Source organism: Lactuca serriola, chromosome 9 (genome assembly GCF_051521515.1).
Source record: "Lactuca serriola cultivar US96UC23 chromosome 9, Lser_US96UC23_V15, whole genome shotgun sequence".
Classification (NCBI taxonomy): domain Eukaryota; kingdom Viridiplantae; phylum Streptophyta; class Magnoliopsida; order Asterales; family Asteraceae; genus Lactuca; species Lactuca serriola.
Genome location: NC_136416.1, coordinates 193,830,473 through 193,844,508, shown reverse-complemented (window position 1 = coordinate 193,844,508; position 14,036 = coordinate 193,830,473). Strand labels below are relative to the sequence as shown.

General features: G+C 35.9%; 1 protein-coding gene and 1 non-coding gene across 2 annotated transcripts; one reads left to right on the top strand and one right to left on the bottom strand.

Annotated features, from left to right (window-relative positions):
- The first annotated feature begins 2,019 nt into the window (after window positions 1-2,019).
- TRNAE-CUC (transfer RNA glutamic acid (anticodon CUC)) lies at window positions 2,020-2,092 on the top strand. Its single transcript has one exon. It is a non-coding gene; the product is annotated as a tRNA-Glu (tRNA).
- A 670-nt stretch (window positions 2,093-2,762) lies between these two features.
- LOC145076420 (uncharacterized) lies at window positions 2,763-3,586 on the bottom strand. The gene is made up of 3 exons (XM_079022299.1): window positions 3,392-3,586; window positions 3,259-3,334; window positions 2,763-3,190 (listed from the first exon to the last, which is right to left on the bottom strand). The coding sequence occupies exons 1-3, from the start codon at window positions 3,584-3,586 to the stop codon at window positions 2,763-2,765; spliced, it is 699 nt and encodes a 232-aa protein (XP_078878425.1).
- Between the last annotated feature and the right edge of the window lie 10,450 nt (window positions 3,587-14,036).

Here is a 14,036-nt window from a genome sequence, read left to right as displayed (position 1 = left end):
TTTTCATCAGGAAAAACCCCAACTTTGATTTCGTGTTTGTAGATCGGTGGTTGTGGGCATATCCTTAACTCTTTTTGTTTCTCTCTCACACACAAACAAATGAGGGTTCCGACGATTGTGGTCATCTGTAACCTGACAAACTCCAACATTAGCTAATCAAAACGTTAGGGTTAAGGCTTTCAGCGCACAGATGGTTGCGGAGGCGTCATCTTCGTCTTTACGAAGAACATGCGACGACCATGATATCAGATCTATTAAAGGAGACGAGCAGATCCGATGAAGGCGATCAACAAATTCCGTGAAGGCGGCGAGTAGATACGCTGAATCCAACAAAGAAGATGAAGAATTGTATCGAAATGGATGGCACTGGTGATAAGGGTTTGGCTAGGGCCATCACAGCGTCATCGACGTCTATGGCTCAAGTTTCCAGCGTTGTCACGGGTTTGCAGATTCAAGTTAGGTTTGCAGATTCGTCAAAGATCTGGAGCGTCGTCGATGAGATCTCCAGCATCGTCAGTAAGATCTCCAACAACAAGATATGACACTGAAGAAGTCGAAGCCATTCGTAACAAATATGCAAATAAGGCAGCAATATGGGTGTCATTAGTGAAGTCGACACCAGAAAAATGAGGGTTTTCAGATCAGAGGTTTTCTAGGAGGTGGTAGAGGCGGAGTTGACCTATGGTGGTGGTATATATTGGCGGTGTTTTCTGGTGGTGGTTGTGTTTATGTTTTCTGGTTACGGTGGTGGTCCGACTAGCAATGGTGTACGACTAGCGGTGGTGGTCTGAGAGAGAGTGTGCGAGAGTTATTAAGAGTGAGAAGTGGGAGGGTGGGTTAGTAATAGGTATGGGTGGGTGTTTTTTCTTTTTTAATTAGAAAATTATTAAACTAAATAAAAGAAATAGAAAATAAAAATATAAAAGGAATATTTGTCACTTAAAGAAAATTCAAAACAAAGTTGACCAAACTCGTAACAAAAAAAAAACTTATTTTGGACCAGTGGTGCAACTCTAACTTTTTTTAGACTAAAGTCCCAATTATTGACAAACCAAAGGGACCAAATTTGCAATTTTTTAATTGTTTATATTGTAGTTAGATGTGGCAATCGTGTCATGTCGTGTTGGGTTCGTGTCGTGTCGTGTCGAAAAAATAAACGGGTTGAAAGTGTTTGACCCTAACCCGACCACTTTAATTAACATATCGTGTCGTGTCAACCTATTTATTTTCGTGTCGAGTTCATGGTAGGTTTCGTGTTAAGGGTATACCTTGAAACATGTCGTGTCATGTGAGGTTAAAATATTGAGCATGTTGAAAGAGTGAGAGTTGGATAAGCATAAAGAAAAAACTAATAGTTTTGAGGCGGAATAAATAAAGTCATAACAAGTTTAGATGACAAATTTGAAAGAGTATGAGTTGGGGAGGTAAGAAGAAAAGATCATGAGGATAAGAGAATGGTGATAGAGATTGTGTAGTTTGGGAGAGAACCAAAAAACTGGAAATGAATGTTTTCTTTTATTTATTGTTTTTGGTTTTGTATCTTTTTAGTTTATTTAAAGAATTCAAAAAAAAAAAACTATCATATAAATAAACATTTCATTTTGTTGAAGTATCTGATAAGAACTCTTGATGTATAAATATTGATCTCATGAGGAATACAAAGACAAATTGGAATCGATTTCAATCTTGTGTTGATTATTTCATATTTTTTGAGTCATATTCGAGTTAAAATTCTTAACCCTAATCTTACCCGTTTAATTTTCGTACCGTGCCGTGTCAACCCGTTAATTTAAAGGAGTTGAAATATCTTACTCGAACTTATTTATTTTGTGCCGGGTCTTGTGTCCCGTCATATTTTGCACCTTTAGTTGTAGTACGAATCTTATTTTTTTTCCCAAACATGAATGTCCAGCTTATTATTCCTGGGTTTGTTGATGTCTATCAACGTAATGATTGGTAGAAAATCATTAACTTTTATTTCTTTTTTTTATTAGATAAATTTAAAATTTGAAATCAAACTCCGTTGTAGTCTAGTTGGTCAGGATATTCGGCTCTCACCCGAAAGACCCGGGTTCAAGTCCCGGCAACGGAAATTTTTGACACTTCTTTGCATAATTTTCAATCATATAACGTTTTTACATATTTAGTCCTTCAAGTTATCTACAAGTTTCAAATTCTAGCCCTTTACTTCGTCTCAGGGTTACCAAATGCAACCACAATAAGTTATCTGAGGTATCGGCTTTAATGCTCTCAAAAAAATCTACTTGAAAACTTATTAAAAAAATAAAAGTAGTTTTGTTTAAAACATGTTTATCATGAAAATCTAATTTGTAGAAAATTAATACGTGATAAGCAGTATATAAAAGTGAGATAACCATATAGTTCACCATTTAAATAAAATAGATGCTGACTGAGAAAGTGCATATTGGAAAATGTCTGCCTCAGTAAGAAATCCTGACTGAGTAAGAAATCATGTTGTTTGATTGTATATCTGACTGAATGTGCTTACTGATGAAAAATGACCACTTTACCATGCTGTTGTATATAACGATTGATGAAGTTGCTGAATAATTATAAAAACATACATATTGTTATACAAAATGTAAATTACACACAAGTTATTTAAAAATCCAAATAAAAATTGTCATACAAAATGTAAATTAAACATAAATCATTTAATATCCAAATAAAAACATAATGAAATTCAAAATAACATAATAATTTAATGTAAAGTAGGTAAAAGTAGTTGATTTGCAATCTGATCATGCAAAACACGCATATATTGAATGGCTTCTGGAACCCATTCTATGCTTTTGTATGTTTTCTCTATCAATTCCCCCACCTTGGACGTTAGGAGTAACAATAATGTTGCCCTCAAAATTTGTAAACAAGTCATCCTCTATATTGTATTTCCTTATAAAATTATGGACCGCAAAACAAACAATGACTATGTCTCTTTGCACTGTAAAAGGATAAGTAGTCATTTGTTTTAAGATTGGGAATTTCACCTTCAATACACCATAAGCACACTCAATAACATTTTTAAGTTGCGCATGAGCATAATTGAACATTTCTTCTCTAGTTAAAGGTCTTCCTCTTCGAAAATCGGCTAACCAATACCTAGTATTATGGTATGGAGCCATAAACTCACGAGTGTTTGTATATGCGACATCACAAAGGTAATATTTATCTGCAAATGAGTGTGACACATATTATATAAAGAATATAGATAATAAAAGTTATATAAAGATTACAAACCTGGTAGAGGAAATGGAAATCTATAAGTTGGATTGAATGCAACTTCTTTCAAAACTCTTGAATCATGTGTTATATCCTTCCATCCAGCCCAAACAAAAGTGAATATCATATCAAAATCACAAAATCCTATTACATTTTGAAAACATTCTCCTTTTCCTCTTCCCCTATAACGTGTTTGTTGATCAACGGGTACAACCGCATGTACAAGAGTTCCATCTAATGCACCTATTGCTCCGGAAAAAATATGTTTTAACCGTCTATGTCGTTCCGAGTTATGTCTTGTTGGATTAGGAGATGTTGGTACTATAATTTCTTTTGCAAAACACATCATTGCAGTTAGGACCTCATGAAAATATTGATGAATCGTTTGTGTGGAGTGATGAAATCTTCGCTTAACCACGCGAAAACATTCATTATGTCCTATAAAATGTAAGAATATAGCTATCTTCTCTTCAATGCTTATTGTCTTACTAGCTTACAACCAATTTTTTTTGGGTAAAATGGTTGCATAATAATAGAAACGCCTCTTGTGTAAGACGCATTATATCGTAACATTGTGTAGGGTCTCCGTACATCAAATCTTGTGTATACGCATACCCGCTTGAATCATCATCTCTTATTCTATGAATTCTGATTAGCCTACGTTGGTTTAACCTCGACCAATAAAACACAAGTAAAAGAAAAGCTAGAACTTCACCATCAGAAACCATACTTGACCAATTACAAACAATTACAGATAACATGTTAAAGAAAAAAAATTCATGCACGAAAAAACTAGTAAACATCATCGAAAGTAACAAAAGTCATGTAACAAAAAACTAGTAAACATCATCCAAAATAACATCCAAAGTAACAAAAAACTAGTAAACATCATCCAAAATAACATCCAAAGTGACAAAAAACTAGTAAACATCATCAAAGGTAACCAAACTTCCTACCCGCACCCATCTCCCATGACTCACAACTAGTAGGAGAAATTCTTAACCAAACTTTCCTAACATCGGCACTTTCACCAAATAGCAAAAGAGGGGTCTTGTGCCTTTCATCTTCTTCTCCCCATTCCATTTTGTTCAATTTCTCCATACATGCATCAACATCCTTATCCATTTCACTTTTTTTCAATTCTTTCATTTTTTCCACTAACGGCCTTGCAAGCTTGACAATCTCCTCTTCAACTTCTAATGCCCTTGCATCTCTTTTTTTTCCACCAACTCTTTTGTTTCCACCAACTTCCTTATTTTTTGAACGCCCTGAAGATTCTTCACTTGCACCTACGTGTTGTGTTTAGGGTTCCATTGGAACATCCTCATCAAAATCATGGGCACTAAACTCTTCTACTGGATAAGGGAGTGTAGAAGATGGCCCCCAACTTTGAAAGTCGGTTGAGGTCGACCCTTCAAATAGTTGGGTGCAAAGATCAAGGAACAGCAGGGGTTTAGTTTTCAAAGAGAACACGAACTTGTTCAAATGTTTACAATTTTTATAAATATTAGTATATGTTATAAAAATAATCATACTAGTATTTGTTATAAAAATATTACCTTCCCCTCTTCCTTCCACTGTCCATCGGTCAGATTAAATTTATTTTTTATAGGATCATATATATTGTCGGTTTTGTTTTTCAGTTTCACCCAAGCAACATACTTTGATTTGTACGTAGTAGTCAAAGTGGTTTTTCATTTGCTTCTGATCAACCTCTTTACCATGTTCATTTATCAATTTTTTTGTGTATTGTCTTCCATGAACTTGCCTTAAGCCCAGAACCCTCACGACCATTAGTGGTTATTTCATGGATACACGCATCAAGAAAAGTTTTGTCCTCACTTTCGTTCCAAACCAACATCCTAAAACATTAATATTTAAAGTAATTTATCATAACTTTTATCATGATCAAGAACAATTTTCAAACATAAAACAATTTTCTACTAATCAAATCAACATGAACCATTATGCTCTTGTTTAACAAAATATCAGAATTGATCGAGACTTTTGGCCAACATATCGATTTCAACTTCTTTTGATTTGCTTATTTAAGCTCATAAGTAAACCATGAATTTTTCTATATTTATAGAATACGTGCATTTTAGGCTTGTACAATACCTATCAACAATCATCACCATTAATGACAACATTACAATCTCTAAATCCATTATCACCTTCTTGTATTTCCCCTACTAACCAAATCCTTTTGATATTCTTTATGATGTATCGCATAATGATTGCTATCATAACATGTAGTAACAAAACCATAAGCATTATTTGATGCAAATTCTTCTTTTTATCAATAAATTTATGAACAAAAGGAACTGCAATCTCCACTTTCTTCTCACTACATCACTTTCTCACCAAAGTGATTGCATAGCTTATAAACAAACGGGGCCTAACTTCACATGGAACAACTCCTTTTTCAATTTTCGAAATCTAACCTCTAACTGTGGTGAAATTGAATGAGTATATCATTTTGAAGCATCTAAATTCATCAATTAGAATAATCTATTACTTGAATTGTATGCAAAAAAAATTGTTTTGTGGCAGCGAGAGATAGCAGCGAGAGAAACTGATTTTGATTTCATTGCACCAAGAATCTCATATTTCATAACATTAAAGCATAACCGATTTTGATTTCAAAAATTATTAACATACAAGGAGAAGAATAGCTAACCTGTTTTGATGAAATACAGTGACCGTGAATAATAGGGAAAACGAGAGAAACTGATCGGATATAGGGAGCTCTCTTTAGCGGGCGAGATGGCAGCCTGATTGTGGCTAGATGGTGGAGAGAAAGCAGCAACCGACGATATGACGGGGAACCGTTCATGGAGGAGGCGGCGATTTGTGTATGTGCGCTTTTTTTTAGGTTACGATGGAAGATGGAAGAATGGGTAATGAGGGAAGAAACAATACAGAGGAGGGTAGGAACGTCTTTATTCCCAATCAGCAAATGTTACAAAGCTGACCGGGTAAAAAAAAAATGAGCCACACGTCTGACCGAGAAAGCACACCATCAAACAACAACTGTCTGACCGAATCTGCCCAAATTGTTGACTCAGACCGGGTCAGACAGGTATCAAACACACCCTTAGTTGTACTCACCGATCATTGATTCCCTTAAATGTATGAAGTTAGATAATGAAATCATTATTGCATCTTATTTGGTATTTCATGACAAATAATATGTATACGTCCAAATGCTAAAAATTGCAAAGAACTTTCATTGATTTAAGACGAAATTACATAAATGGTTCATATAATTTAAAAAAGATTCCATATGGTTAAAATTAAGTAATGACAACGGAAAACCATATAGTTCACCATTTAAATAAAATAGTTACAAAAAAAATGAAATACAAAAAATACTAGTTGTGGTCCGTGTCAAACCGTATAAGCAAAAACTATATATATTTAATGTTCTTACACCTCTACCCAATGAGGTCTTATATATTGATATATTTTAACAATTGTATAAATATGTTTTAAAACCGAAACCAATCTCAAAAAATTTTGTTAAGAAAACGATTGTTTTTTAAAAAAACTTGTTTATCTTAAAACCGTGCACCTCTACTTTGAATAGATTAGTTATTTGTGCTATTAAAATATAAAATATGGGCTTTAAAAATATTTATTTATACATATATTATTTATTTATTTTTTTTGCAAAACATTGTGAAAATAATTAAGGTATGTCATATATATATATATATATATATATATATATATATATATATATACACACACACACACACACACAAAGAGAGAGAGCTAGGTTCAAGTATTCTAACTAATTATTGTGTGGATATAGGGACGAATGTAGACCAATCAAAATTTAAAATAAAAATAAATAATTAAATAAATAAATAAGGGTAAATAGGTAAGTTGATAATTAGTTTCCACAAATAATATCCTATAATTATGTTAACCACTGACTTCAGCTACCTAGGTTTTCTCCATCCATCGTCGGCTTTTTAAATTTGATTTGAAGACCACATGAGAAATCGATCCCAACACCATTACTGCCGAGGTTGAAGGGCACATCCGACAACCCCCAGCCATCGGAGCATCACTATCACCTCTCCGAGAAACCCCAACGCACAATCGATTGACGTCATCAAGTACTACAACCGGTGATGCTCTATCACCGCCACAACCTATCTTAGACATCAATTTCTCTATTGCCGATACACCAGAGGATCTCGATCCAGAGAAAGACAGAAGGAGTTCGTTGAAGACATGAGTAATTGGGAGCAGATGAGGAAAAAGTTCGGGATACGCTTGAAACTCCCCTTCTGTTCAACAGTTATACACAGTAAGGAGTCTGCCAACAATGGCAGCAATCGGTGGAGGAAGTGTTTCCTCAAATTCAAACTCATCATCACCTACTTACTCTCATTGGCGGTGGTGGTCCCGGCTTCATCGTCACTCTGCTCCCGCCTTCCTTGTCCGTTTACTATGCCAATTCTTCTATCGCTCAAAATTTAGGTATATGCTTGTATTTGTGTGTGTGAATTGGTTATTTCATTCAATTCAATGTCAATGAGACTTTTTTAACATGATTTGTACCAGTCTTGATTTCTAGGGTTTTATTTGTGTAGAGGTTTACGGGAGGGTTTAAGCCAGTGGCGACCTGTAAGTGTAACTGTAGTTGCAAATAGGTGTAGTTTAAAAGAGGTTGTGTCAATGACCTTCTTTTCATGTAAATTGTGTTGTATAGAATGCAATCTATTTATACTCCATCGATTTTAGCTGAAATGATTATACCTGATGGTTCATCCATAATATCAGTTTTAGGTGGTGAACCCTTACCTGCTGAGTTGGCTCATGAACTCATGGACATACAGGTATGTACCTTAAAACAAGTAGATATTGTTACCATTTAATCTTGTGTTAATTATGGGCATTTTGTGATATGCTTTTTCTAATTGACTCTATATCTTTTGACAAATCCTATAAGGAACCCTTGTAGCTTGGTGTTCTCCTAGCATTCATTTGTCCCCAATTTCTTTCACATCCACAGACCTCTAATTTAGGATCTGATAAAGAGATGAAAGATAAAATTCAAGAGGTTGGAGAAGATACATGGCTTCTCCTGTTTTTGTGCACACAAAGCGAGTTATCTTTTTTCCCTTTCTTGAATTTCAATTCTATAGGAATGGAATCATTAATTCCATTTCTGTTGGAATGGACTATGAATATTTTCTCACCGATTTATGCATGATCTGCACTTCTTGGTTATTGGTTTTTGTGCAATTCATAAGTTCGTATATTTTTTCAAAGGAATTTAGTTTTTTATTTTTCATTTGCTAATGCATTATTGGATTCTAAACTACAATTGAATTTGTTTTCACAGAAGTTGATGCTTGAAGAACGGACCACAAAATTGAAAGTGTTCTTAGCAACACTATTCTTTTAGAATATATTAGTGTCTTTGTTAGATTTGGATTTTTTTTTCCTATTTGAAAGCTTTTTTAGTTTTATTCTTTAACAATAAATGTAATTCTTAGCAATTGTTACTCGTATTCTATAAGAATTAATGTAATTTTTGTTTTTATTCTACAATTGATGGTTCAAGAATTTTTTATTCTACAAGAAGTTTTTAAAGTTATGATCAAGAAATAGGTTTAAGAATTTCTTTTATTATTTTATAGTTCAAGAATATTTTTATTTTTAAATATATTCATAAACATATTCTGTCAGAATGTCTGAATTAAAATAATTATAATTCGTAAAATCGGATTTTTAAAATTAATAGAATCCATGATCCCTTAAAATATGCAATTTTCCTTTATTAAATCTATATTAATTGACTAAAATACCCTTGTAATTAAATTAGATTATATTTTTCAATTATATTTAATTCAATAATATGTGTTAATCACTTTCTTAAAATAAGTAAAATGATTGGCCCACAACCATTCCTACATCCACACAATAATTAGTTAGACCAGAATAACCTATGTTGCAGCATGAAAATGCTCTACAATGTTGAGTGTTTATTAGGTTAGAATATTCTCTTGTATGAAAAGCATATTCCCTCCACTAGCATATAAAGTGGAGGTGATGGTCATTTTATTGTAAGTGTTCACTATGTAGACTTTGTAGTTTAGAGAGAGTGTGGTGGGATCTCTCCCACCATGGGAGAGTTATCTCTCCCACCCATGGTTGTTCTTGTAATATTTTATATCTCTCTATCTATCTACTACAGTTTTTACTCACATATCTTGTTCATCATGTTCATACACGATTATCTTCTTGGTAATATCTTCCGCACCGATCCAATCGATAAAATGGGAACCTACAATTGGTATCAGAGCCTGAGTGGTTGTCCTTTGAATCCATAAGATCATATTATAGTTGGTTTGAAATTACCTTGGTATTTCAACCATTTCTGTGTTAAGGATAAAAGTTATTCTATATACCACTTTTGCTTAAGATATCTTAACTTCAATGGTTGCTTCTAATCCTCAACAAATGATTTCAATGCAAATCGCAAATAGTGTGGGTGACCCTACACGTGCCCCATTGCTAGTTGCAGAAGAATATGATCACTGGAAAGTTAGAATGGAAAGATTTTTACCAGCCAAAGAGAAAGGTGAAGAAATTTGGAGATCCGTCAAAGAAGGTCCTCATGTTCCTGTAAAAACAGTTGTTAGAGATGTTGTTGCTCAGCTTATGGGTCAAGATAATACTCGTCTAGCTCCTCTAACTGCAGACGATATTAAGAAGTTGCATGCTGATCAAGTTGCTTTCTCATAAATGGTGTTTGGTGTTCCTCCTTCACTCTTTGAGCACATCAAGTTGTGCAAATTAGCAAAAGAGATTTGGGACACTCTTCAAGACCTGATTGAAGGTTTGGAAAATATGAAAGACAAGCGTCTCACCTCAGTTGTCAATGGATTTGATACCAATTGAGAGAACAAACAGATCTGATGCGTAGGGACAAGGTTTGAAAACTCAAACCTTGAGTGAATGCTTAAGATCAATGTCTGCTTACTAATAAATGTTCTAGTCAAGCCTGGACAGACCAGTCAAGTATGAGTTAATGTATTCTGTTGGATAAGGTGTCTAATTCCATAACTATTTCTGGTATGTACGTGACCCGAACCGGCATGGTCCATTTGGGTTGCATGGCACCATGCAATTGGATAGACTAAATGAGAGAAATAACACTTGTGGTTTATTAATATATTATAAGCTCTAATACATTAATAATAATATTTAATTAGTTTGATCAAGAATTAATTTTAGAATTAATTAAGTGATCAAAAGATAACTAATTAAATATATGGGTTGATTATGTAAATCATCCATAACTTATATAGTGGGCTAAGAGGCTCCATGGATAATCAAGTTGGTTTGAACCCATTGGATGCTCCATGGAGGCTCCATGGGGGTTACAAACCTATGGGTCATGGAAATGAAGAGTCATGACACATTAGGGTTTACATGGTATAACCCTAAATGTGTCAACACTATATAAAGCTCATGTTTCTCCCAAAATCGGCTACACATGCATGCTTGAGGGCTAGAGCCGATTTTTAGAGTGTTATACTTTCTCTCCAAGTTTACTCCATAGCATTTGGTGTTGTGTGAAGCATTTGAGGCATCACACTTGGGGTGCTAGGCTCACAAGGTTTCAAGGACCAAAATCAACAACAAGGTATGTAGTTCTATCTTTTATTCAAGTTAAAATTGTTCCCCATGTATGCTAGATAGGATCATAGCCTTGGAAATCAACTTTGCATGATAATTAGACAAACATAGATCCAAGGTTATTAGGGATGTATGTACACTTAGGAAGTGTTAGAATGCTCAAAACCCATCATATTCAACAAGTGATCAAGCCATAAATGAAGAATGAGAATAAAGATCACAGTAAAGTTAATAAATGAAGAACAAGAAGAATGTTTGAAAGGGAATTGAAGTAACTTAGTAAATGCCAAAATAAGTGAAAGATATGTCGTCTTAACATTGCATTGAAAGCTTTTATAAATAGGAGTGTGTGAAGCATGGTACAAACCGGTAAACATACATAGTACCGGATAAAAGTAATGATTCTTACATGCAGATTGTCCAATTTGACAAACATACTAAGTCCTATGAAATGTCTAATCATGCAAAGAGACAAAAGTAATTAATACACAAAGTGACAAAAATAGTGACTCCGCATTATCACACATTTCGGTCATAACGTCCATTCAGGAATTTCTTCACTTCTAAACTTCTCATCTTCTACTCTCCAAGTCCGGACAGATTCCGGACTACTCTTAACTTCGGAACACTTCCTGACTTCGGAATTGACGTTTGGACTTATGATTGCTAGAGGTTCATTTTCAGTTTCCAACACCTAAAACATAACCCAAAACTGTAAGCCCAAAGCTTATGAGTTCCCCCAAAATACCAAAAAAAACAAATAACACATAAACAGTAACAACATACTATGGGCTCAATTCCCCAGGCCCCTCAATCATCGGGTTGGAATGCCAACATACAATGGGTCCAATCAACCATCGGGTTGGAATACTCCACGCCCATAAACCATCGGGTTGGAATGTCACCATACTATGAGTCCAATCATCCTCGGGATGAAATACCCTAGGCCCTCAACCATCGGTTTGGAATGCCCCGTCCTGTTGGCTTACGCACAAACCAGTAAAGCCTCAGCCACCAACCAATCATGTGCACATAATACAGATAACCATACTATTAACCAACTAGAAAACAAATAAACAAATCTTACAAATCACTAAGCATAGCATCATCCTATCTACCAGGATACCAATCTAACAGATCACTATAGCATAACATGCATAACATGATATCAATCCAAGGGCCGGTATTGGTGCCTTCGACCCGCCAGTATAGTGAGGAAAACTCACCTCACACTGTTGAATCACTGAAAGTCTCCGGCTGCTAGCTCACTAAAATCCTCACACTAAACAACAAAATAAACATCTAATTAATAATTGGATTGCAATCCTTGACTAACAAACCACACTTAGGGTAAATGGCCACTTTTACCCTTTCCGTAGATGGGCTAATACCCCGGCCCAAAACTTGATCCAACAGGCCCAACAAAAATAATCACACACAAGCACATAATTGGCCCAATTTTCCAAATTGGACCCAACTCCTATTTGGGCCTTACTCCTAGGTTCAACGCTTCACTTAGCCCAAAATGCTTATAAACACATGGACCAATAAAGCTCCAAGCACTTAAGTCCAAAAGGTGGCCTAACACTTTGAAGCCCAAATCGAAAACCCAACATGTTGAGTACGCGGGGCGTACTTAACTGTATGCTCAGCATACACTGCATTGACCAGAAATGCGCCCTTGACCGCCTACAACCAGCATACGCCTTGGTACGCCCAACGTACGCGGTGGCCCTACAAGACATGGTTAAGGACTTATTCCATTTAGTCCAACGTCCAAATATCAGATCTAGGTCCAAAGAGGTGTTCCAAACCATAAAGTTTCCAAATTTATTGTCATGTGTGTCTTAATAAGGCCCAACATCAAGATTCTAGCTTGTCTTAAACACTAAAGACCTCATGCAAGCACCAAAAGAAACAAGATAGCATTTTTAAGACTTATTACACCTCATTTCTTCAGAAAGGACAAATCATTTGGTCTTAGAGTAGCATATACTCATTAATACCAAGAAAAGGGGCCAAAAACACATATTTCCCCTATGGAAAAACGTTCCAAATGAGTGGAGGCTAAAAGGTGGAAATGAAATGAGTTAAAATGATGCTTAAATACCCTCCAAACCCTAATACTTAGGGTTTCCTTCTGATATGACTACGCCCAACGTACATGAGTGTACACCCTATGTACTAGAGTGTGCCTAGTACGCTCAACGTACACACATGTACGCTTAAGCATACTCTTCCAACTCAATTTACCAAAATGCCACTAGGGCTTCAAGGCATAATTCTTGGACTTAGGGACCAAATTGACTTTTAAACCAAGGGGTGTATTTGAAAATACCTAAAAACCGGGGTGTTACAACTCTCCCCCACTTGAACTAGACTTCGTCCTCGAAGTCTGCTGTAGAGAACAACTCCGGATAATGCTCCCGCATCTCAGCCTTCGGCTCCCAAGTCCACTCGAAGGCCCTCTGATGCTGCCATCGTACCTTTAACAAAGGTACTTCCTTGCTAGGAAAAACCTTTACTTTCCTCTCCAAAATAGCTACGGGCCTCTCGATATAATTCAGGAGCTCGTCAACCTGAATATCATCCAAGGGCACCACTGCATACTAATCCAAAATGCACTTTCGCAGTTGCGAAACATGGAAAATGATGTGGATCTGACTGATCTCCTCAGGAAGATCCAATCTATACGCCACCTTGCCAACCCTAGCAATAATCTGGAATGGCCCGATATATCGAGGATCCAATTTCCCCCTCTTCCTGAAGCGAATCACACCTTTCCAAGGTGAGACTTTCAGCAACACCATATCGTCGACCTGAAATTCCAACTCGGATCGACGTCGATCGGCATTGCTCTTCTGCCGACTGTGAGCAGTCTGCAATCTCTACCTGATCCGCTGAATCGTCTTTGTAGTCTGAAGGACCACCTCGGTCCGCCCCATAACCCTGTGACCAATCTCGCTCCAACAGACCGGGGTACGACATCTCCACCCATATAAGAGCTTAAAAGGCGGAGCACCAATGCTGGAGTGAAAACTGTTGTTGTAGGAGAAATCCGCAAGACGTAGTTAGGAATCCTAGCTCCCACCAAAATCGATGACATAGGCCTACAACATATCCTCAAGGGT